The sequence below is a fragment of the Ictalurus furcatus genome, chromosome 19 (genome assembly GCF_023375685.1).
Source record: "Ictalurus furcatus strain D&B chromosome 19, Billie_1.0, whole genome shotgun sequence".
Lineage (NCBI taxonomy): Eukaryota > Metazoa > Chordata > Actinopteri > Siluriformes > Ictaluridae > Ictalurus > Ictalurus furcatus.
The window spans coordinates 21159559-21182094 of record NC_071273.1 but is presented as its reverse complement, the minus strand read 5'-3'; the positions used below and the strand labels follow the sequence as shown (position 1 = coordinate 21182094).

The following is a 22536-nucleotide window of genomic DNA, read 5'->3' as shown; positions in this document are numbered from 1 at the left end:
GACTCTCAGTCCTGTTCCTATAGACCCACAGTGCACATCTGAGACTTTTCCTGCTCTCACACACACCTACTTTAACCTCAGTGAGAGTGTGTTATTGAGCTGACGAGTTAAATCGTGTGTGTAAGGATGGCGTTATTGGTATGAATCAATAATAAATTAAAATGTGTGGAACTCGACTGGGGAAAAAACACAGTCAAATGTACTGGCCTTTGAGATTTGTAACAGCAGGCACTTTGAAGATCTAAATGAAAATATAGGGCTGAAATGTGGGGGTTTTTTTCCTCCTGAAAAAGTAATGGAGTAAAAGTACAAGTGTTATGTTTTAGAAATACTCCAGGTAACTAGAGCTCTACAAGAAGGATACTTCCAAAGCAGTCCCACTGCTCTAAAACTTTCACATCATATATTTAGAAAAATACCTTACAAAATATTCTGAAATTATTGTGAAATACTGAGGTGTCCATCCATCCATCCATTTTCTATACCGCTTATCCTTCCTTCACAGCCTATCCCAGGGAGCATCGGGCACAAGGCGGGGTACACCCAATTGGGTGTACACCGCAGGGTGACAATCCATTACAGGGCACAATCACATACACACTCGCACACCCATTCATACACTACGGACACTTTGGAAATGCCAATCAGACTACCATGCATGTCTTTGGACTGGGGGAGGAAACCGGAGTACCCGGAGGAAACCCCCGCAGCACGGGGAGAACACGCAAACTCCACACACACAGGGCCACGGTGGGGATTGAATCCCCGAACCTGGGGATGTGAGGCGAACGTGCTAACCACTAAGCCACCGTGCGCCCCATACTGAGGTGTACTGTGTATAATTCTATTGTGTTTTGTCTTGTCTTGTATTATATTGTTTGTTATGCCCTTTTACCCTGCTGTCTTGAGAGGAATGGACAAAATAATAATTTCATTATACCAAGTACATCTGACAATAAAGATCTGAATCTTGTATTTATTTGTTTAAAAGGCATTAATTACAAAAGCAGGACTTTATCCAAATGAAAAAGAAGTCATTAATCTGCTGTGCCACAAATATTCATTGGGGTGTGTTTGATGGGAAATGCCCCCAGACAGTCCGCGTCCCCGTGGTAACCTGCAGCCCTTTCTCATCGTGTTTCTCGGCTCTTTGGGGTTATTTTCGCTCTTTAGTGATCTTTTTTCCACTTGTGTGTAAAGGTTGTGTTCATTTTTGTGCATTCTGCAGCTTGTGTTTAATCCGGTCTTAACCAGATCACTGTGTATCTCGTGTTTCGTGCCTCTTTTGATGCCTTTTGTTTGCCTACAATTTTAATGAATATTTTCAAGAAGTGACAAACCCGGGTGAAGTAACTGAGCTGGTGTGATGCCTTAATGTGAAACCATTACACCACGCTTCCATTAAGCACTCGAAATATAAACGCTCGAAAATGCCGAGCAACTGCCTTTGAGGAAACTTTGTAGTTCAATAGAAATGTTGTGTAAATATTTATTTAGTGTAAATAAATACACTAGAACTTCTGAACATATTAGCAATTGTTTCTGTGTTGCTGTATCATGCTTTATTATATGTACCTCAACAGTGTTTAAAAAAACAGTAACAGATTGCATGAATATATTTCAGTTTATTTCAAATGTATTGTGGGACACTATATCTGACACTACACACACAAACACACACACAAGCAGAAACAACAGAGAGAGGATGCACTGGAAACACGGGGAGGGAAAAAGACAGGGAACTACACAGGGCTCTGACCCGGACCATGACGATATCCAAAGCGGACCGTATGGTCTGTGGTTCTGATCAAATCTGCATGTGGCTCATTTTTTCACACACATTTAAAAAAAGCAGCGTGTGCTGCTGCCACATGATCGCTCGTACTATGAATGACAGCTGCTGCGTAAATACATTTTGGATTGAGTGTGCCTTTCGTGCTAGACAGGAGGTTCATCCAACCTACCCACCTACCTACCTACCACCTAACCACCTACCACCCCCCATCCAACCAACCACACCCGCCCACCTCACCCAAAACCCACCCTCCGACCGACCGACTCACGTTCTTTATTTTACATACGGTTTCATTAAGAGCAATAATGTAAAATGACTGGGAAATGTTCTTGATGGTTCTCTTAGTCCCTGACCCGGTGAAGGAGCGTGAGGATGTGTTGTTGAAGTCGCTCTGGATAAGGGCTGTTAATGTGAATAAATCAGCATTTTAAACTCGACATTATATTGAAATATATAAAAGTGCAATAATCCAGGTGAAGTATACGATTATTACGTGTGTATGATTCATTCCTGAATAAATACGTTCATATTCAGCTCGATCAAAAAGTTCAAATGAGCGCAAACTGGATACGAAGCCATTTATTTGTAAATGGTCCGTTTCCTACACGCTCACGTTTGTGTGAATCTGCGTAGATGAGGAAACTCACTCGTCCACTCCGCTTCAAATTGTGTGACGGACAAAAAGTGACTGCACTTTGATATATTATATCAATATTTCACTGTATTACTGATTATTACATTGAAGTGTAAACTGCGTTTTTATTTTTAACTGTACGCACACCCGAATTTAATAAAATGACCTTAATGAAAACAATCCAAAGCAAATCCATCAATCTGAAAAAGGAATAATGCTAGCTATTAGGACAAAAGTAATGGCACCATTCAACAGAAGAAGGAGTTGGTGTGTGTCTGTGGGAGCTGCAGAAGTTGAAGTGTATTACGGGAAAATTTAGCACACGCTGTGCTTAGGAGGTGCTCTATTACAATTTTATTACAATTTACTCATCATTTTGTCATTTTCAGCTCTGGGGGTTTTGCCTTTCATGGAGGTTTTCGGCCATCACAAAATCTCAATCAGCTGTGCTGTGAACGTGATTGGTCATTTTTATAAATGCCAAAATGACTGCATTTATAAACATATGTCCTTGAAGGCAAAGAAAATCAGCACAACTGAAACCTTTGTAAATCTCCTGTTCATCACTGGCGAGTGTGTGATACAGGAGCGTCTATGTGTCCGATGTACAAGCACAGAGATGCACTTGGAAGGAATTAGGAATGAAATAAGCCCCACCCCCTAGTACAAGTCCTGGTACATTTTTTAAAACTTTTTTTTTAATACACTCGCAATGACACGTTACTTTTGTTTAAAGTCCAAAATCAAATTGAGTTTTTAAAACCAGTTAAAATCACACTATTTTATTATTTATGAATTCACCTAATTTGAGTTGCTCTTTAATGCACCCAGGCATGCGAGATGTGATCAGCCTAATGGTGGCGCTATAGTGTTTAGCTCATGTTTTGGTCTGTATCTCCAGAACTATAAGTCCTAAACTCTAATGTTTTTCCTCTTATTCCTGGGTTTAAGCGGGATTTATCCAGGCCCCGCCCCCTCATTTCTGCCATGATTGAATTGTTGCTAATTTGCATAATATGCAAAAACCTACTTTTGCAAACTAGTCTCGGGATTTTTGGCTAATCTTCACAGACGTGTTGCCAAAATATTCCGCAGAGTGTGACCCTCAATAATGATCAAAAACATGTTGACATTTATATACATTTACAGTCTGAGCCTAATTTACTGAACCGGTCGTTGCTGATATGCATTCACACGAAACTTGATCGGCATACACGCGACAAGACGGTGCATCTACGTGCTAATGTGTAGGTTAAACTTTTAAAAAATGGTTTCTTAGGAACCAACTGAGCTAAAATTCGGTGCTCTGCACTGTTCTGTTCATCTGTAACTGGCTTTTAATTTCCAGTGGGTTACTTTGAAAACATGGCCGCCTTCATTCATCTTTCACCAACATATCACACGATTTCAGACATTTCATACACATCACGTTTTGTGAGCAATCAGTTTGGGGGGTGGAGATGGTGGATCATTTCTGAAGGCACTGTATAAGCATTTCATCTCCGCATTTATAGATGAGAACTGTTTCTTTTTTTTAATAGCACATCTCAGTGGGAAAGTGTGTTATTGAGAGCCGCTGTAAAGAGATATCTGCACGGCCTGTCAGAAACACGATGATTGATTGGTCTGCTTCGGTTTGAAAGTCTGTCATATTCAGATATTTTAGCCAATCAGGTTTTCTTCTGTTGACATGCTGCTGAAAGTAATGGAGTGAAAGTAGAATATTTTGCTTTGAAATGTAGGAGAGTTAAAGTATGAAGTCTTCAAAAAGGAAAAACTTTAATAAAGTGCAGATACTTAAACAATAAAATAAAGTACAGTGACAAATTACATGTACAGCGATACTGTCCACTACTGGGCTTGACACACCCTTATCCAGTCCTCCTCTTATGTCTGTTATAATCTGTCAGATATCAGACACTGCCTTGTTTAAAGCAGGCTTTATGGTAGATCAGTTGTACCCAGAATCCATTGTGGGTGCAATCAATGGTATATCGGGGGTTTTTCTAAGCGCTTAGTTTAAATAGAAGCACAAACCCCGCTCTGTGAAATAGTCAGGACTCGCCAGGCCTAGTGTGCATCTTATTAAAGACATAGCTGGATGTTATATTTCTGATGCAACAAGCATATGAGAGCTTGGAACGTGTGGTAGCCTTCACGTTTGATCCCATGGAGCCATGCACACTTACATCATGGTCCATGCTGCTTCAGTTTTCATCAGTTGTAGAAGATAGAAGATTGGTGAACTTGGTAGGAAGCTTTAAAAAACAATAACAACAATAATAACAACAACAAAACAACCAACAAGAAAGATGTTTCCTGTGAGCCACGTTTTGGACAGTTTAATTCCTGGCAGCAGTGTGAGAGCTCTATGATCAGCCCATTTGTTTCTAAATGCAGCTTTTCCAGGTCCTGAATGTTTGCGAGCAGCCATCCTTGTCGCCAAAATGCTGCGGTCCATTAGCTTGTTAAGCGAACATGATTAATCTGCATAATGTCATTTTGAACTTTCGCATTACTAAGATGTATTGCTGAAATGGTCCACTCACCCTAATGACACTTTTAGATGTGAAGTAGGTCCATGAATTTTACTTTATTTATAATAATCATGACCAATTGGTTAGTTAGGTATGAGGTGGCATAAAAAACAGCCACTCTTAATGGATCTACTGATGTAATAGCATCAGGTTTTCAAACATATTCCCTTATCCTTATTATTCGTAAGAACGAGTGCCAGAATGTTAACTTCTAACCCCCTAAACTCATATTCCACACTTTATACCCATGAGTTTCACTGTAGTTACTGAATATTTCATCATAGATAATGAATACTATGTTTTAAGATAAATAACTGAACAATAATCTGGCACTAATCGGGGTTGATTTCATATATTACTGAAATGTATTATTACTTAATAGCCATCAGTTGCTGGATGTTTACTGGCAACTAATCAAACATTTTTTTAGTTTTGCTAACAGTGCCTTGCATTGGTATAAGATTACAATAAACCAAAAATATAAGATTATTAAACCTATTTCTATACATTGTTACTAATTTCAAGCTTTAAATGTTTTTATTCCTATAGCCTATACTATAGGCCTTATAGTAAGCATCTCTGCTTTAATGTTATTGTGCCTGCTGTTTCTTTACTTCATTAAGTAAATTCATTTCCATTTAACAGGATATCCTCACAGCACATAAATGTGTTGTCTCTTAACCTAACCTAAAAGGACCTGACTCATAGAGCCGTCTCGTTCAGCAAACTAAACATCAATCACATTAAAGAGTCGACTCATTCGGAAACGACACGTCAGTCACCTCAAACAGTCAACTCATTCACAAACGACACGTCACCTCAAAGAGTCGACTCATTCACAAACGACACGTCAGTCACCTCAAACAGACGACTCATTCACATACGACATGTCAGTCACCTCAAAGAGTCGACTCATTCACAAACGACACTTCAGTCACCTCAAAGAGTCGACTCATTCGCAAACGACACTTTAGTCACCTCAAAGAGTCGACTCATTCACAAACGACACTTCAGTCACCTCAAAGAGTCGACTCATTCGCAAACGACACTTTAGTCACCTCAAAGAGTCGACTCATTCACAAACGACACATCAGTCACCTCAAACAGACGACTCATTCACATACGACACGTCAGTCACCTCAAAGAGTCGACTCATTCACAAACGACACTTTAGTCACCTCAAAGAGTCGACTCATTCACAAACGACACATCAGTCTCCTCAAAGAGTCGACTCATTCACAAACAATAAACAATCATTGATCATCCAGGTAACAACACACAGTATTAAGAATCGAGCGTATCTAAACGTTTGAACTGGTTCATTTGTGTAAATTCAGTTATTATTGTGTCTTGTGGACTACATGTAAACATCTGTTATGTAAAATAGATTATTCATGGCAGGACTAAATAATAAAACAATTATGAATTATTAACATTTTACAGATTCAGCAAGGCGCATGTAAACTTTTGACCACAACTGTATCCTCAAGGCATCATAAAATACAAGTGTAGCGCTAGAGTTTTTTCCACAAGCTTTACAGACATTTTGTCCTATTTTTATTTTTATTTTTTTAAATCCCATTTTAGGGAGCACCGCTGTAAGATATGTGGTGTGATGAGCGAAACCTCAGTGCATTGTCATCAGTAAAAGAGATCAGATTAGCCAGACTGATGGACTGCTGGCTGTAAAGGAAGCTGATAAGGCCCCGAGAATTAACCTTGGCTCGGAGAACTGGACTCAAGAGGCTTTGGGATTGTTTCTCTTTTTAGAGGAAACACAAAGATCGCCCACTTTGTTATCTGTACAGTCCACGGAGACATCAATCAGAGCGCAGACTGCCACATCGACCCTCTCCACCAGGATGAATAGCCTTTCCTGCTTGGTTTGTTGCTGCAAAGATTGCCAAGAGATACTGAAGGGAAGGCCTGCTGCTCACTAGTGCAGACGAATGGGCTACCTCTGATCAAATTGTCATTAATTACACTGATCAGACACAATGAACATCTATAATACTGATTTAACAAAGAAATACAAAAAAAAAAAAAGTCAGAGAAAACATGAGAAATATGAGAAAAACAAATCTGTTTGTTTTTTTTACACAAGAAAAGAATACTATTAGAATTACTTAAATGCTTGAATTTCTGTACTAAATTCATTTATGTAAATACATGCAGCTAAAACCCAAGGTGTGTATTTTACTTACTTTACTGGGTTAAATTTTTATATTATTTTGCAAGCGCTCACAAACGAGAAAAAATTAAGCAATGATTACTTGAACAGATTGCATACTAAAGTGGGGGCGTGTTGGTTTTTTTTTTTAGTTTTTTTTTTTTTAGCTTGATTTGCATATGCATAACTGATTTAATTTGAGTGTTATGGATGGGTTGTTTTCTATATTTGTTGCTTTGAGTTTCAGTAAAGTTTAATAACGTTCAGCTGATCTGTATATTTTACAGTGTTGAGATTTGTGTAGTTCATTTGAGCTTTTTTGCATGAAGTTAAATTTTCTTAAAACACAGGAGTAAACCTTGATTTGCTTGTTTTATTTGTGCAATTAAACTCAAGTTTGAGTAAAACGTCAGTTGTGCAGGCTGAGAGCGCACAGGATTTAATGGCTTCCTGTGACATAGTTCTTGTTTTTCGAAATATCGGAAAAATTCTTTCCGAGATTTTCGCCTGAATCAGCATTTAAATGAAAACATTTTTTAACATCATCCTTGCTTTCTGCACTTTCATCTTCTAAAAGTTATCATTACTACTTAAGAGCCACTACCACCTTAAAGGGTTTCAACCAGAAGTAGCACTATTCAAGTGACTTCTGCAAACACACATTTTATAATAGAATAGCCTTAGGCCTTAAAGCCAAAACAAAACAAAAAAATATTAAAAACAACCAGCCATAACGCTCATAAAGCTTAAATCAAGTAAAAGAAACGCATACAGTGGGGGAAATAAGTATTGAACGCGTCAACATTTTTTCCAGTAAATATATTTCCAATGAAGCTATTCACATGAAATTTTCACCAGACATCAGCATTAACTCGAGAAATCCAAATATTAAAGTCCATAGATGAAGTTATGTGATGGAAAAAATGTTGACGCATTCAATACTTATTTCCCCCACTGTATGTAAATCGAGTTCAAACCCACCCCTCCTCCCTTTGTTTTAGTATGCTACAGTGTGCATTTGGATATCATCACTCTTTTTTGAGGTTACATATAATTTCATATCAACATAGTAATCCTTGTGGCTCGATCAATATATTTGTGCTTGGTTTACGTGAAATGAAGATTTGTTACTTGTTTACTCAGGATGAATAAACCTTTTTGTGTGGCGGACTGGGAAAATCCACAGCAACTAACAATGCTTTTCAACGTCTGAGAAAAACAAGTTGCTATTTTGAGAAAACAACTTTTGTTATTGATTTGTCAGCTAGCCAAGTTAGGTAATTTTAGTGTCTTTCTGGTCGCACTTCGTACGACGCACAGAGTGAGTGTTCCTAAGCAGTGCATGCATTTTTGATCATTATTTTGAGGTTTCTTTTGAAAAACTGAACAAGCTTGTCTTTATGGCTTGAGTGTTTTGTCTGTAAATGTTTTGAATTGGGATGTTTTCGTGCTTTTCCACAGCCTCTTAACTCACCACACTAAACACACTGTGGTCTGAATAAAATTATACCCGTCTCCTGTGCAAGTAAAGTCATGCTTTATGTCATTTTCATTCATATTGCATAATTTAGGAAGATTTAATGTCACTCTGTTTATCTATGTTAGCAACAATTGTTTACAGTTTAATTTAGCACCAAAATTGACAGAATTTGTTTGGATGCACAACATTGCATGATAACATTTTTTTTTTAGTGACTATAACAACGGTTACAGGGACTGTTCCTTTATTATTATTATTATTATTATTATTATTATTATATTTCAGAAGTCCACGAGTGCTGAAATATAGCTTTAGTTAGCTTTAGGAGCTAACAAGCAGTTGAAAACATTTCCATGCTAAATACTACTCTTCCCATGAAACCATTGCTATTGCAAACGGAAACCGGAACCCCTTTCTCATTGGCTCTCACCTCTGAGTTTTGCCTGACGACGGCTTCTGATTGGCTGATTTTCCTTGGCTCAGCTGACACTGTTTGGGTGTAGAAGCGGAAAAATGGCCGCTGACACCGGGAGATACAGGACTGCAGTGTCCAAAAGCAAGGACCCTTCCAGTTTATTAATCTCTGTTATAAGGTAAAACACAGTGTTATATATTATATTTTATCCGAGGTCTTGTCTTAGTTTTTTTTAAAAAGACGAACTCTCTAAAAAAGGTAAAACAGTGACCAAAACATTAGCATGTCAGCTAGTTAGCTAGGCTTCGCTACATCCAGTGCTAAGTATTTACTGCTGTATCTGTTTCAACAATTCAGCATTATAAATATTATAGTTTTATATGTAAAATCATGGCAGTCAGAAAATAAGAAATGATACAGCTAACACTGTTAAAACCTACTCGTGTACATTAGCAAGTTGTGTTTATTGACAATAGTCTGTAAGTGATCAGCCAAGACATCACTTCTGTACGGGTTTCCTCTTTTAATTGCTTTCTGGTGATGTTTTTATGCCCTGATATCGCCATTTTGTGCCAGTATGACTTGTCTTAAATGTTCAGGCTGTTGAATTGAATTATATTATTCAACAGTGATGCTCAGACCTGCAGCAGAATTGTTAAAAAGAAATTATAAATTGAAGAAACCCCTACAATACTGGTTCTTTAGTACACAGGTTGCTCTAAAGCCCTATTCGGATGGGATTAGTTGTACATGGGAAAGTGGGTTAGTTAAATTATTACCGTTTAGTCTCTCCCGAATACACCATATCGTCGCAGAATGGGTCTCATTCATCAGTCTTTTAATAAAAGCCAAAACTTAACAAAAAACTTGTTACTGGCAATGCTGGTTACTGGCAATGTTTACATGGACTTTTACATGACCTTATTCTGAACGTTTACATGACCTTATTCTGAATAAGACGTATAATATTCTGATTAATGTGTTTACATGAGTCGCTTTTAGAATATTCCTTTCATGTCACTGTTTTACATGTTTTAGAACATAGACCGATTAACAGCACACGTCATTATGTCCCCACGTCACGCCGTCCGACGTTCCCTCCAGAATTTCATGTATCGACATACAGTTGGTCTTCGTTATGGAACCGTATACAGTTCTGGGTGTTTTTATTTTTAATTTTATGAAACCTTCAAGTGCGGTTTATTATTTCTCATGATATACGTGCTAATAGACGACTGCTTGAAGCCGTGGGCTGCGTCCCAAACCACATACTTACCTACTATATAGTAGCTGAGATACATGTATTTCTCCTACTATATAGTAGGTAAGTACGCGGTTTCAGACGCAGCCGTGCTCTCTTGTTTGGCGTCAAACGGTTGAGCGCTGTCGTGTGAGATCGTGTCCTGTCGCAAAATGCGGTGAAAACTCCCACACGATGTTAATAGTGTGATTAAGGTGTGTACATGTCTGTAATACACGTCGATAATGCGACTAAAACAGGAGTACTCCACATGTCTTAATTCCATTTGTGTTTACTCCGAGTGTGACTTTAGTCAGATTAAGGTCATCAATAATCTCTGTTTACATGCTAGTTTCTTAATCAGAGTATCGTCTTAATCAGGTTAATATCGGATTATTGTTGTCCGTGTAAACGTACTGATTGTTGTACTAGCGTGCGTATGTTGATCACATGTAACATGCACAGCATCTTCCCAGCACAGCTCATTTGCATGTAGCGACGCCCACAGAACTCCATAAAAGGTCATGTGCACAGACAGTTAGGAGCATGAAATGAACAATCAGGGTAAAGTCTTAAAGGCAGAAGTGGAAGTTATTTTGACTCACTTCTGTGCCAATAAAAATCTTTAATAATAATAATTGAGCGCTAATTCTTTTGTCAGCTGAGATATTTGTTTACGGTTTCCGGCTCTGCGCAGACAGACCGGCCCGTCCTCCGTTTATACACCACCATTTCTTTTATCATAACTGAATGATTAGTTTTATTAGTCTCAATTTATGGGTTTGTGTTATCTCGCTCTCTTTAAAAAAAAAAAAAAATATATATATATATATATATATATATATATATATATATATATATATATATATTCTATAAGTAATGCCAATAATATAAAATGACTGTTTGTTTTTAAATTTTATTTATTTATTACAAAATGTTCTGCATGGTACCCTTAGTACACTAGGTAGTCCCTGACCTAGTGAACTAGCATGAGGATGTGTTTTTGCTTGAGATTTCAAAGCTCTTCTATACTGTAAGTCTCCTTGGGTAAGAGCGTCCGCTAAACGCCGTACGTGTAATAAAAATAAGCAATTTGTGCTTATTTTAAAACTTTAAAGCAAATCTATCTTTGCTTTGTGTCGTGCAGGACTCTGTCGAGCAGCAACGATGTGCAGGACCGGGAGACAGAGAAGAGTCGTCTGGAGGAGGCCTACGAGAAATGCGACCGTGATCTGGACCAGCTCATCGTCCAGCACTACACGGAGCTCACCACGGCCATCCGCACCTACCAGAGCATCACCGAGAGGATCACCAGCTCACGCAACAAGATTAAACAGGTCAAACACACACACACACACACACTCAGATAATCTACTGGGAGTGTACGCAGAATGGTGAGAGGAGAATGGAGAGACTGGTTCGAGCTGACAGAATAATCACTCCGTACAACCGTGCTGAGCACGCTCGAGGTGTACGAGCTACGACGGCATGAGAACGCGTCGGGTTCCTCTCAAGGTCAGACGAGAACAGGAGTCTGAGTCTCACTGTTTTAAGAGTGGGGGGGCTTGGATAAAGTTCAGTGCTCACTGCTTTTCAGCTCAACATGGTTGTAAAGAGTGATTATTTGAGTTCGCTTAAATGAGCTGTTTCAAAGGAAAAAAAATGATATCAACAGTTTATATACTTCTCTTACACTTTCTCTTCTTGACTGTAACACTGCTGCTGAAGCTCAGTTTTTCAGGGCTTCACATCTGTCTTCTCGTCAGCTGACGCGAACATACACACACACACACACACACACACACACACACGCACACTACCTCTCTCTTCTCTAGAGAAATCAGACGAAAGCATCGGACCGAGTCTGTTCGCTGTTCGCTGCCCGCTAACGAGCGTGATGAGAGCCGTCCTGGGAAAACACAATCCCTTCTTCATTCGTGATTTACAGATCGAGCTGACTTGCGGTACTCGTGAATGGTGTGTACGTGGAGGACGTTGTGTTCATAAATATGCAAATTATGCAAATGAGCACGAGCTGCTGTTTGAATTCCGACATTGTGAAAGTCGAGTAAACTCAGGACTCGTGTGTGTACAGGACAGAGCACTTAGTGGTGTGTGTCAGCACTCAGACTGGAGGCTGCTGTCCAGTTAGTGCATACTTGTGCACATTTCATGTCTTCGTCAGGCTAGGGCACTGCGCTAACCTTTACGCGTTATGCGTAGGAGCGCTGCATCGACATCAGCGTTCACAGCGACGAGATGTTGCTGAGAAACATGCAAAAAGCGCAGTTTTTATTATTCTGACTCATGAATCGGGAACGATTGACAGTCGGTACAGGGGACTGTAGCTCTGAAGATTTTTGTCTTTAGTGGTTTAACGGTTTGTCACTATGTAAGAAGGCGGTGTTTTCAGTTTATATCTTCAGTGAATGGAGGTTAGACCGATCAAATGGGGTTTACAGGAAAATACATGGAAATATTACACTGTAGTGTCTACCTTAGACGAGTGATTTGTGAAAGTACTCCAGCGTTTTTTTCTTTTCACACACTCTCGACAAATCTCATCCTTTGAATTTCTTTCACGCCATCAGCTCTCCAAACAAGACATGTTTTCTTTATCCGTGCACAAGTATCGCTCCTCCGAACCAAATGCGTAACTTGGCGTCGAAGTTATTGGCTGATACTCAGTGCACTGATATTGTATCATAAAGTGGGATTCCGTCAAAATCATCAGAGAAAGTAGTAGCTACAGTACGTGTCTCATTTAGAACAGGACCTCCATGAGCTTAACATGTCCTGGGCTTGTTAGAATGATGTCGCTCTGTTTTCCGCTCCCTCTCTCAGGTGAAGGAGAACCTGCTGTCATGTAAGATGCTGCTCCACTGTAAGCGGGACGAGTTGAGGAAGCTGTGGATCGAGGGCATCGAGCACAAACACGTCCTCGAGCTGCTGGACGAGATCGAGAACATCAAGCAGGTTCCTCAGAAACTGGAGGCCTGCATGGCGAGCAAGCACTATCTGCATGCCACGGACATGCTGGTGAGTCTGTACGCGACACAAATATCATAACACCATACCAACGATATCTCAGGAACGTGTATCGTGATGTAATTTATCACGATATCAATGCTACACCGATATATCGCCCAGGATCGGTCGTGAGTGACGTAATTTTGGATCCTGAACGTTTTCTGACGTTTCCAACGAGGCAGGAGAAGTACTGCAGGTACTCCTTGAAAGTCGTGACACCTTGATGTTTTTCATTTAGTCGTTCAGTGGGCGAGAACGTCAAAACCAAGGCTTTTTAGATTTCTAGCGCTGTTTCACACGGGCATTCAGCAGCTATCAGTCGTCAGAACAGTACGAATGTCCTTATCAGAACAGTACTGATTTTGTGATAAAGAAGATATATATGTGAGATTTTTTACATGCACTTGAATGCAAAGAACGTTAATTCATTCGTTCATTGGAGCTTATCCTGGGAATTCTGGACATTAGACGGGCGGGATATTAACAGCATGTCTCAGGGTTTTATTCCTCTCATCCCACAGGAATTTGCCTATGGAAGTTCTTATGAAAAAACAGGACTTTTTTTTTAAATTAATTTATTGTCACGTTTAATGTTGCAGAACAGCCTTGAAACAAATTATTTACGTTACTCTCACGCAAGTCCCTGCGAATGAGCCGTTACTATAGGAATGATGGCGTATCGGTATAAAGCGTTGGAGCTAATGTTGTGGAAAATTAAGCAGTGACCAATCAGAATCGAGAATTCAGCACTGCTGCGGTATAGTAAATACTTACAAGACGTAGTTTATTATATTTTGCCTTGATAACTGCCACCAGATATCTTAAATATAGCCTGAGGAGTGTTTCGATCGTTTCATTAATAAATATTCTGCTTGAAAACCACCAAGACACTCTTCCAGACGTTTCTGCTTGATCAATTTTTGCCCGTTTTCTTGACATATCATTCAAAACCTCTGCCACACGTCATACTCTGCCTCCTTCAGATCAGGTCTGGACACGGAGATGGTCTGTTGATTTTGCGGTACAATTTGAAATCCTGTCCTGTTGCAGGATCCAGAAAACCGCCACCACAACCGTATATTATGGTGCTCTTTTTAAATACACAAACCATGGGGGGTACAAACTTTTGCACTAAGCTGTATATGTTGTTGCAGCATTCTTTCTTTCTGATCTGTTTTCCTAAACGAGTCTTGTTCCTCGCTGGGGAAATATTTTTTGAGGGACATGTTTAAAGTTTTTTTTTTGGAATCAGGCCAGCAGTGGCGGGGTTGCCCGAGTCCATTACTGCACCCAAGGTTTGTCGGTTTGTAACAGCGTTAAAAAAAACCCCAACTCCTCCTGCCTCAGGTTGCTGAAACGCAGCTGTAAATCCATTCTGCGTCTGTCATTCCCTCAGAGATCCCCGGTTTGAACTCTGCAGATGCATGTCACTCATTTACTCAGATATGCATCGTCTTGGCTTTAGGAAGCTGTGCTTTCAGTCGAGCCTGAGTGTGTGTATGTATGTATGTGTATATATATTAGTTGAGCTGGATGGAGAGAGAGAGAGAGCAAGAGATAGAGGAACAGAGAGGTGGATAGCGAAATGGACTGATGGACAGAGTGAGATGGGGAGGGAGGAACAGTTAGAGGAAGAGAGACCGAGAGAGACATGGACAGACAGACAGAAGAGATGGACAGAGACGGATGAACACACAGACAGTGAGAAATGGGGGGGGGGAGAGAGAGAGAAATATGGATGGACAGACAGACAGACTGATTGACTGGACAGACACAGAGCCAAAGAAATGGACCGACAGAGGGAGATGGATAGATGGGGAAAGAGGGAGAGAGAAGGAGAGAGAAAGATGCTGTCTTTTAATAACTGCCTTGGTTGATTGTTATAATACACATGGATCATTATAGAGTAATATTTATTAAACTGAGTAATATTAAATCATTTAAAATTGTAGCCCTGTGTAAAGTATCACGGTGTGTATGTGTGTGTGTGTGTGCGTGTGTGCACGATGCTCCAGCTCAGAGGGAAAGTGGTACGTGTTCTGCCTCTCTGAATGAGTTTTGTAACAGAGTTGAGAATGTACACAGCGAGTCAGTACGGCCCGGCCTCTGTCGTCTCCCGTTATGAAACGGCTCTGGCAATAAAACAGACACATGACGTTATTGTGTTAGTTTGTGCGTTGCAGTTAATCATCCGAGCTCGCAGCTAACGCATGCTCGTTTACATGCACACGTGCACTTGACCTGTGTAATGCTTCCTGTCTGCTTACGAGGGCCGACGTGCAGTTATGTCAGGATGTCTCTCCAGAGGGCTATCAGTCCACCATTAACCCCTCATCATAATATACAACCTTCCATTACTGCCAGGGAGATTTATTATTAACACAAACACACAGTAACCACAACGGAGAACCATAGACAAGGAGATAATGAGCGAGGGAGAAACACGGAGAGAATGAGAGACACAGAGAATGTGAACGAGAGACACTGTGATAATGAGAGAGGTACAGACAGACAGAATGTGAGCGAGAGACAGGAACACAGATAGTGTCTTAGAAACAGACAGTCAGAGGTGGAGAGAAAGACAGACAGGTAGAGAAAGTCAGATGGATTCACACAGACACAAAGGGAGACAGAGATAGATAGACAGGTCAGGAGAGAGAGATGAAGAGAGGTAGAGACAGACCAACAAATAGACGGCGTCAGAGGGGGGGAGAGAGGGACAGAATGACAGATAAGGAGTGGGAGAGACATGCGGATGGTCAAAGAGACACACGGATGGACAGAGCGACCCTGAGAGAGACACGCAGATGGACAGAGAGACCCTGAGAGAGACACGCAGATGGACAGAGAAACCCTGAAAGAGACACGCAGATGTACAGAGAGACCCTGAGAGAGACACGCAGATGGACAGAGAGACACACGGATGGACAGAGAGACACACGGATGGACAGAGAGCCCCTGAGAGAGACATGTAGATAGACAGAGAGACACACTGATGGACAGAGTGAGAGGTGAGGAGAGAGAGGGATTTGAGAAAGAGAGGAAATCCAGCAGCTTGTAGATTTGAGTCCTGCAGCAGAGCGAGAGGAGAGGAGAGTGGAGGTGAGGAGAGGTGAGAGGAGGGAAGGAGAGCTAAGGGGAGGTGTGGAGTGGAGGAGAGGTGAGGTGAGGAGAGTGGAGGAGAGGTGAGAGTTGAGAGGAGAGGTGAGGTAAGGTGAGTGGAGGTGAGTTGAGGAGAGGTGAGAAGAGTGGAGGAGAGTTGAGAGGAGAGGTGAGAAGAGTGGAGGAGAGTTGAGAGGAGAGGTGAGAAGAGTGGAGGAGAGTGGAGAGTTGAGAGGAGAGGTGAGGTAAGGTGAGTGGAGGTGAGTTGAGGAGAGGTGAGAAGAGTGGAGGTGAGGGGAGGAGAGGAGAGGTAAGGTGAGTGGAGGTGAGTTGAGGAGAGGTGAGAAGAGTGGAGGTGAGGGGAGGAGAGGAGAGGTAAGGTGAGTGGAGGTGAGGAGAGGTGAGGAGTGGAGGAGAGGTGAGGAGAGGTGAGAAGAGTGGAGGAGAGTTGAGAGGAGAGGTGAGAAGAGTGGAGGAGAGTTGAGAGGAGAGGTGAGAAGAGTGGAGGAGAGTTGAGAGGAGAGTGGAGAGTTGAGAGGAGAGGTGAGAAGAGTGGAGAGTGGAGAGTTGAGAGGAGAGTTGAGAGGAGAGGTGAGAAGAGTGGAGGAGAGTTGAGAGGAGAGGTGAGGTAAGGTGAGTGGAGGTGAGTTGAGGAGAGGTGAGGAGTGGAGGAGAGGTGAGGAGAGGTAAGGTGAGAGGAGGTGAGTTGAGGAGAGGTGAGGAGTGGAGGAGAGGTGAGTGGAGGAGAGGTGAGAAGAGTGGAGGAGAGGAGAGGTGAGGAGAGGAGAGGTAAGGTGAGTGGAGGAGTGGTGAGGAGAGGTGAGTGGAGGAGAGGTGAGAAGAGTGGAGGAGAGGAGAGGTGAGGAGAGGAGAGGTAAGGTGAGTGGAGGAGTGGTGAGGAGTGGTGAGGAGAGGTGAGGAGAGTGGAGGAGAGTTGAGAGGAGAGGTGAGAAGAGTGGAGGAGAGTTGTGAGAAGAGTGGAGGAGAGTTGAGAGGAGAGGTGAGGGGATGAGAGGAGAGGTGAGATGAGTGGTGGTGAGTGGAGATGAATGGAGGAGAGGAGAGGTGAGGAGAGGTGAGATGAATGGAGGTGAGGAGTGGAGAGGTAAGGTGAGTAGAGGAGAGGTGAGATGAATGGAGGTGAGTGGAGGAGAGGTGAGGGGAGTGGAGGAGAGGAGAGGTGAGATGAATGGAGGTGAGGAGTGGAGAGGTAAGGTGAGTAGAGGAGAGGTGAGATGAATGGAGGTGAGTGGAGGAGAGGTGAGGGGAGTGGAGGAGAGGAGAGGTGAGATGAATGGAGGTGAGGAGACGTGAGGAGAGTGGAGGTGAGGAGAGTTGAGGCGAGGATTGGTGAGGTGAGTGGAGGAGAGGAGAGGTAAGGTGAGTAGAGGAGAGGTGAGATGAATGGAGGTGAGGTGAGGGGAGGAGAGGAGACGAGAGGTGAGGGGAGGTGAGGTGAGGAGAGTGGAGGAGAGTAAGGAAATTAAGCTCAGTAACAGGATTTAAATGTACGTTCCTCTTCCTGACACTGAGAGCAGCAGGTGCATTGTGGAGCCTCAAGGCAATCGTCCCATTTACTGTTTTATCATCATCATATTCATAAACTAGTTTTTTCCCACAACTATGGCCTTGTACTCTTTTATAGATCATATAACAGTCACATCTCTTCTCATCTGATTATTGTGCTCTCTAACTGTCTACAGCCTTCCTAATATATCTCTTTGTTGTATGTAAATGTGCGAGTATTGGCTTTTATATAACTGCGCCGGTGCTGCTCTTCCATTAATCTCTATGAATCATATAGTTTGAGCACATAATTTCATTCCTATACATTTTTTTACGATACTCTTAAATATGCACTTAGAACCTACGCACATGAAGACTTCACTTTTTATTGGTTGGATAAATAAAGTGTCACGTGTGCAGCTGAATGAGGCGTCCAAGAAGTTTAGATTTATAAAAATATATATTTTATACTTATATTTACACGGCAAGATAATTTAATAATATTGAATAAACAATAAAATGGTATTCATTTACATACAGTTCTTATAAGAACGTATTTATTTTTCTCTAAACAGACCACAGACATCTTTTTGTCTTGTATGCAAGCACAGTGTTTTATATTTTACTCACCATGTGGCAGGTGTTATTGCTCGTTTATTTAGGAAATATCAGATCTTTAAAATAGTTCTACCTAGCAACCACCTGGGATAACATAGAAACCTAATCTAATATGATTGTAACCACCTAGCAACACCCAACAGGGTTAGCATAGCAACCACTTAGAAGCACCCTAGCAACCAGCTGGGATGACAGCAACACCCTAGCAACTTAGTTCAATATGATAGGAACCACCTAGCAACACCCAACTGGGTTAGCATAGCATGTTCCTTGAATCACCCTAGCAACTAACTGGGATAACATAGCACCCACCTAGCAGCAACCTAGTACAATATGATAGCAACCACCTAGCAACACCAAATTGGGTTAGCATAGCAACCACCTAGCAACACCCAACTGAATTAGCATAGCAACCACTTAGAAGCACCCTAGCAACCAGCTGGGATAACAGAGCAACCACCTAGCAACGCCCAACTGGCTTAGCATAGCAACCACCTAGCAACTCCTTGGCAACCATCTGGAATATCATAGCAACTAGCTAGCAACACCCTAGCAACCACCTGGAATATCGTAACATGAAATATCAAAGCTTTAAAATAGTCCTACATCAGCCATTTGTTTGAATTGAACACATTCCCTGATTTATTTCTTTTTGCCCTTAGCAGTGAATTCAGCGTGGTGTGTGTGTGTGTGCACGCAGGTGTCGGCGGTGAAGTCTCTGGAGGGGCCTCTGCTGCAGGTGGAGGGTCTGAGTGACCTGCGGCTGGAGCTGCACAGCAAGAAGCTCAACATTCATCTGGTGCTGATCGATGAGCTGCACCGCCACCTCTACATCAAGTCCACCAGCCGCGTGGGCCAGCGGGGCAAGGACAAAGGACGGCTCGGAGGGTGAGCCTGCGCGCTCTCTCTCTCTCTCTCACACACACTCTCTCTCACACACACACACACACACACACACACACACACACACACACACACACTCTTTTATATACATACACACACACACTCTTACTTACATACACACTCTTTTATACACACACACACCTACACACTCTTTTACACACACATACACACACACACTCTCTTTTATACACACACACACACACACACACTCTTACACACTAGATATTTGAATGGAAAAATGAATCACACTAGTTCTACCAAAACCAAACACTACCAAGCGGAACTTTTCTCGAGACTCTCGTTCTGTCTTTTTTTTTTTTGCGTGAGTGTTGCAGCCAAAATTGCTTGATTTTGTTGCAAAATGTGTGCTTTCTTTTTTTTGCACGGAAAACAACTTGAATTGGTGAAATCGTTTCGTTTCAGTTACGTGAAATTGTTTCGCAGTCAAGTTTGTTGGTAAACGAGACCTTTTAGCTGTACTCAGCCGTGCTACCTCCGAGCTGCACCTTCTGACCAATCAGGATGGAGAATTCAGCAGCGCTGTGGAATAAATAGTTGTTGGTGGGTGATGTGTATAAATGACGCCTTACTGAATCATTTCAACAACATGCTCTCTAATAACGTGTGTTCGTTGTTTATGGTACTAGTAGTACTTTAATTAGATACCAGTGCCTACGATCTCTTCTGTAAAGCGCTTTTCGGATGAAAGTGTCAGGAAAAAGGACCGCTTTTGCTTTACACCAGGTGCCATGTAAGTTGTGCAAGATTATTGTTATTTTTCCTTTGATGTAGACCAGACCTGTAATACTGTAGTATACGCTGATTGATGAGTGCTGTCTTGGCTTCTCAATCATTTCTGTTTATTTATTTATTATTTACATTGCAATATGATAATTTCCTCATTTGCATTAGAAATTGCTTTAGTGGACTTGTTTTTTTTTTTTGTCATGAGGAAATGCCGTGCGTAATTAACAGTAAAGTGACTGGCAGTCGTCACTCGCTAAGCTTATTACGGAAATCAGACAGAAACGGCATGTTCGTAATGGGATTATTTCGTGGGGGGGGATAAAAAATTAAAATAGTGCAGATGGGTCTGGAGATTATGTCTAATCTGAAACAGAAATGTTGGTGTTATTAAATGCAGTCATTTAGGAGAATAATAAATCATTTGGTGGTTATTGTGGTGTAATCGGGCTGTGACGAGGAATAACGGCTCACGCTTACGGCATGTTTAAACACGTGCTCGTGTGTGAAATTGCACTGTTGTGCGGCTTACTGAAGCGCAGAGTTTCACAGAAACGTGGAGTGTATTTATCTGTCCGCTTGTAAAAAGCAGGATTTGTCGCTGTTGAGCCAATAGGGTTCTTTAACATTCTAACAACTGGGTTAGAATATGAACCACCTAGCCACACCCTAGCAACCAGTTGGGATAATATAGCAACCACCTTGTAACGCCCTAGCCACCTAGTTCAATATAATAGCAACCACCTAGAAACACCCAACTGGGTTAGTGTGGCATCCACCTAGAATCACCCTAGCAACCACTGGGTTAACATGGCAACCACCTAGCAACACCCTAGCAACCTAGTCCAATATGATAGCAACCGTCTAGCAGCACCAACTGGGTTAGCATAGCAACCGCCTAGAATCACCCTAGCATCCAGTTGAAATATGACCGCAACCACCTAGCAACAAAAAACTTGCTTAGCATAACATCCACCTAGCAACTCTTTAGAAACCACCTGGAATATCATACCGGCCATCTACGAACATGCTAGCAATGACCTAGCAAAAAGCTGGCTTAGTATAGCAACCACCTGAAATATCATTGTAAGCACTTAGCAACACCCTAGCAACCAACCGGAAAAGGATAATTATTCATATTGGATAATGAATATCATAGCAATATTTGAACATTTAAAATGTTTTAAACACTGAGGTTAAAAATTACTCTTTACATATTATAAACTTTTAGTCTTTTAACCTTTACACGCTTAACCTTTACACTCTTCTAGCTTTTAACATCTGTTGAACTATTTTAGCATCACCATTCATCCGTGAGCTTCACCCTGCACATGCGTTAGTGTAGTCGTACACACTGTATATTCAACTACAGTAATGAAAACGTGGAAAAGACTCTGTGGTTTGCAATGCGTTCATGTTTTTTTTTTATGAATATTTTGTCTATAGACTAATTATTTCTCAACCATTTGAACCCTCCATGTAGCTGTATTTAATTTAATTTAATTTTATTTTACGACTCGACCCCAGTCCGCAGCTAAACCCTGAGCACTTTCTATTTTTACGCGGTTTTAGCGTTAATCCGTGTCGACCCGAGACTAGCTCCTGCCCTCTGCCTGTTTCCATACATCGTGCTGTTCAGCGCAAACACGGATAACTGATGCACAGGCGAGCGGAGGAGTATGAGAGGAATCATAATGCACCATTTTTTTTTCTTCTTCTTCTTCCAGCAGCAGCAGCCTCCTCACAGCAGTCGCCTGGAGATTACACACCCGCGTGTCGGCCAGCAGTTCCACACCGCCATCCTGCAATGCTAATTCCTTTGTGTTCGTTAAGTCTCCATGGTGTAGCGCATTAAGCTAATGCAGGTTGGCGACCCTGCTGTGCGTGTGGTGCTGTGCCGCGCTTTTTTTTTTCCTTTTTTTTTTTCTTTCTTTTTTTTTTGATCTCAGGAGCGCGGCGGTGTGTTTAGTCCGTATTTACGGCCCTGCAATTACAGCTCACGGCTTTCATGAGACAAAGTGATTTATTAGTCAGGGTCGTAAAGCAGCATCAGCTGGGCTTGTGTGTTTTCTGCTCTTTCAAAAACGTGTCGTGGAAGTGGAGTTTCTCTGGAACAAACCCCCCCCCCCCAAAAAAAAACAAACCCCTCGACGTCTGTCCTTTTATATCCATCCATATGTGTGAGGTGGGACGTGACAGTATTTGTATTGTATTTATTATTAAAAACCACTCGGTTTCTCTGCTAGTTACCGAGTTTAGTATTCGCATGTAGACGAGTCAACACCTTGAACTCTTGGCCGTGTTCCTCAAACCGTTCCTGAACAATTTTTGCAGTGTGGCAGGGCGCGTTAACCTGGTGAAA

The 22536-nt window shown here is 41.6% G+C and overlaps 1 protein-coding gene across 1 annotated transcript in view; it reads left to right on the top strand.

The window, feature by feature from the left end:
• Positions 1-9114: 9114 nt before the first annotated feature.
• exoc4 (exocyst complex component 4) overlaps positions 9115-22536 on the top strand; it is a 164116-nt gene continuing 150694 nt past the window's right edge. Inside the window, exons 1-4 of the mRNA XM_053650543.1 lie at positions 9115-9209; positions 11419-11608; positions 13116-13310; positions 19228-19415. Coding sequence (XP_053506518.1) covers positions 9130-9209; positions 11419-11608; positions 13116-13310; positions 19228-19415 — 653 coding nt within the window. The 5' untranslated portion in view covers positions 9115-9129. The remainder of the gene's footprint in view (positions 9210-11418; positions 11609-13115; positions 13311-19227; positions 19416-22536) is intronic.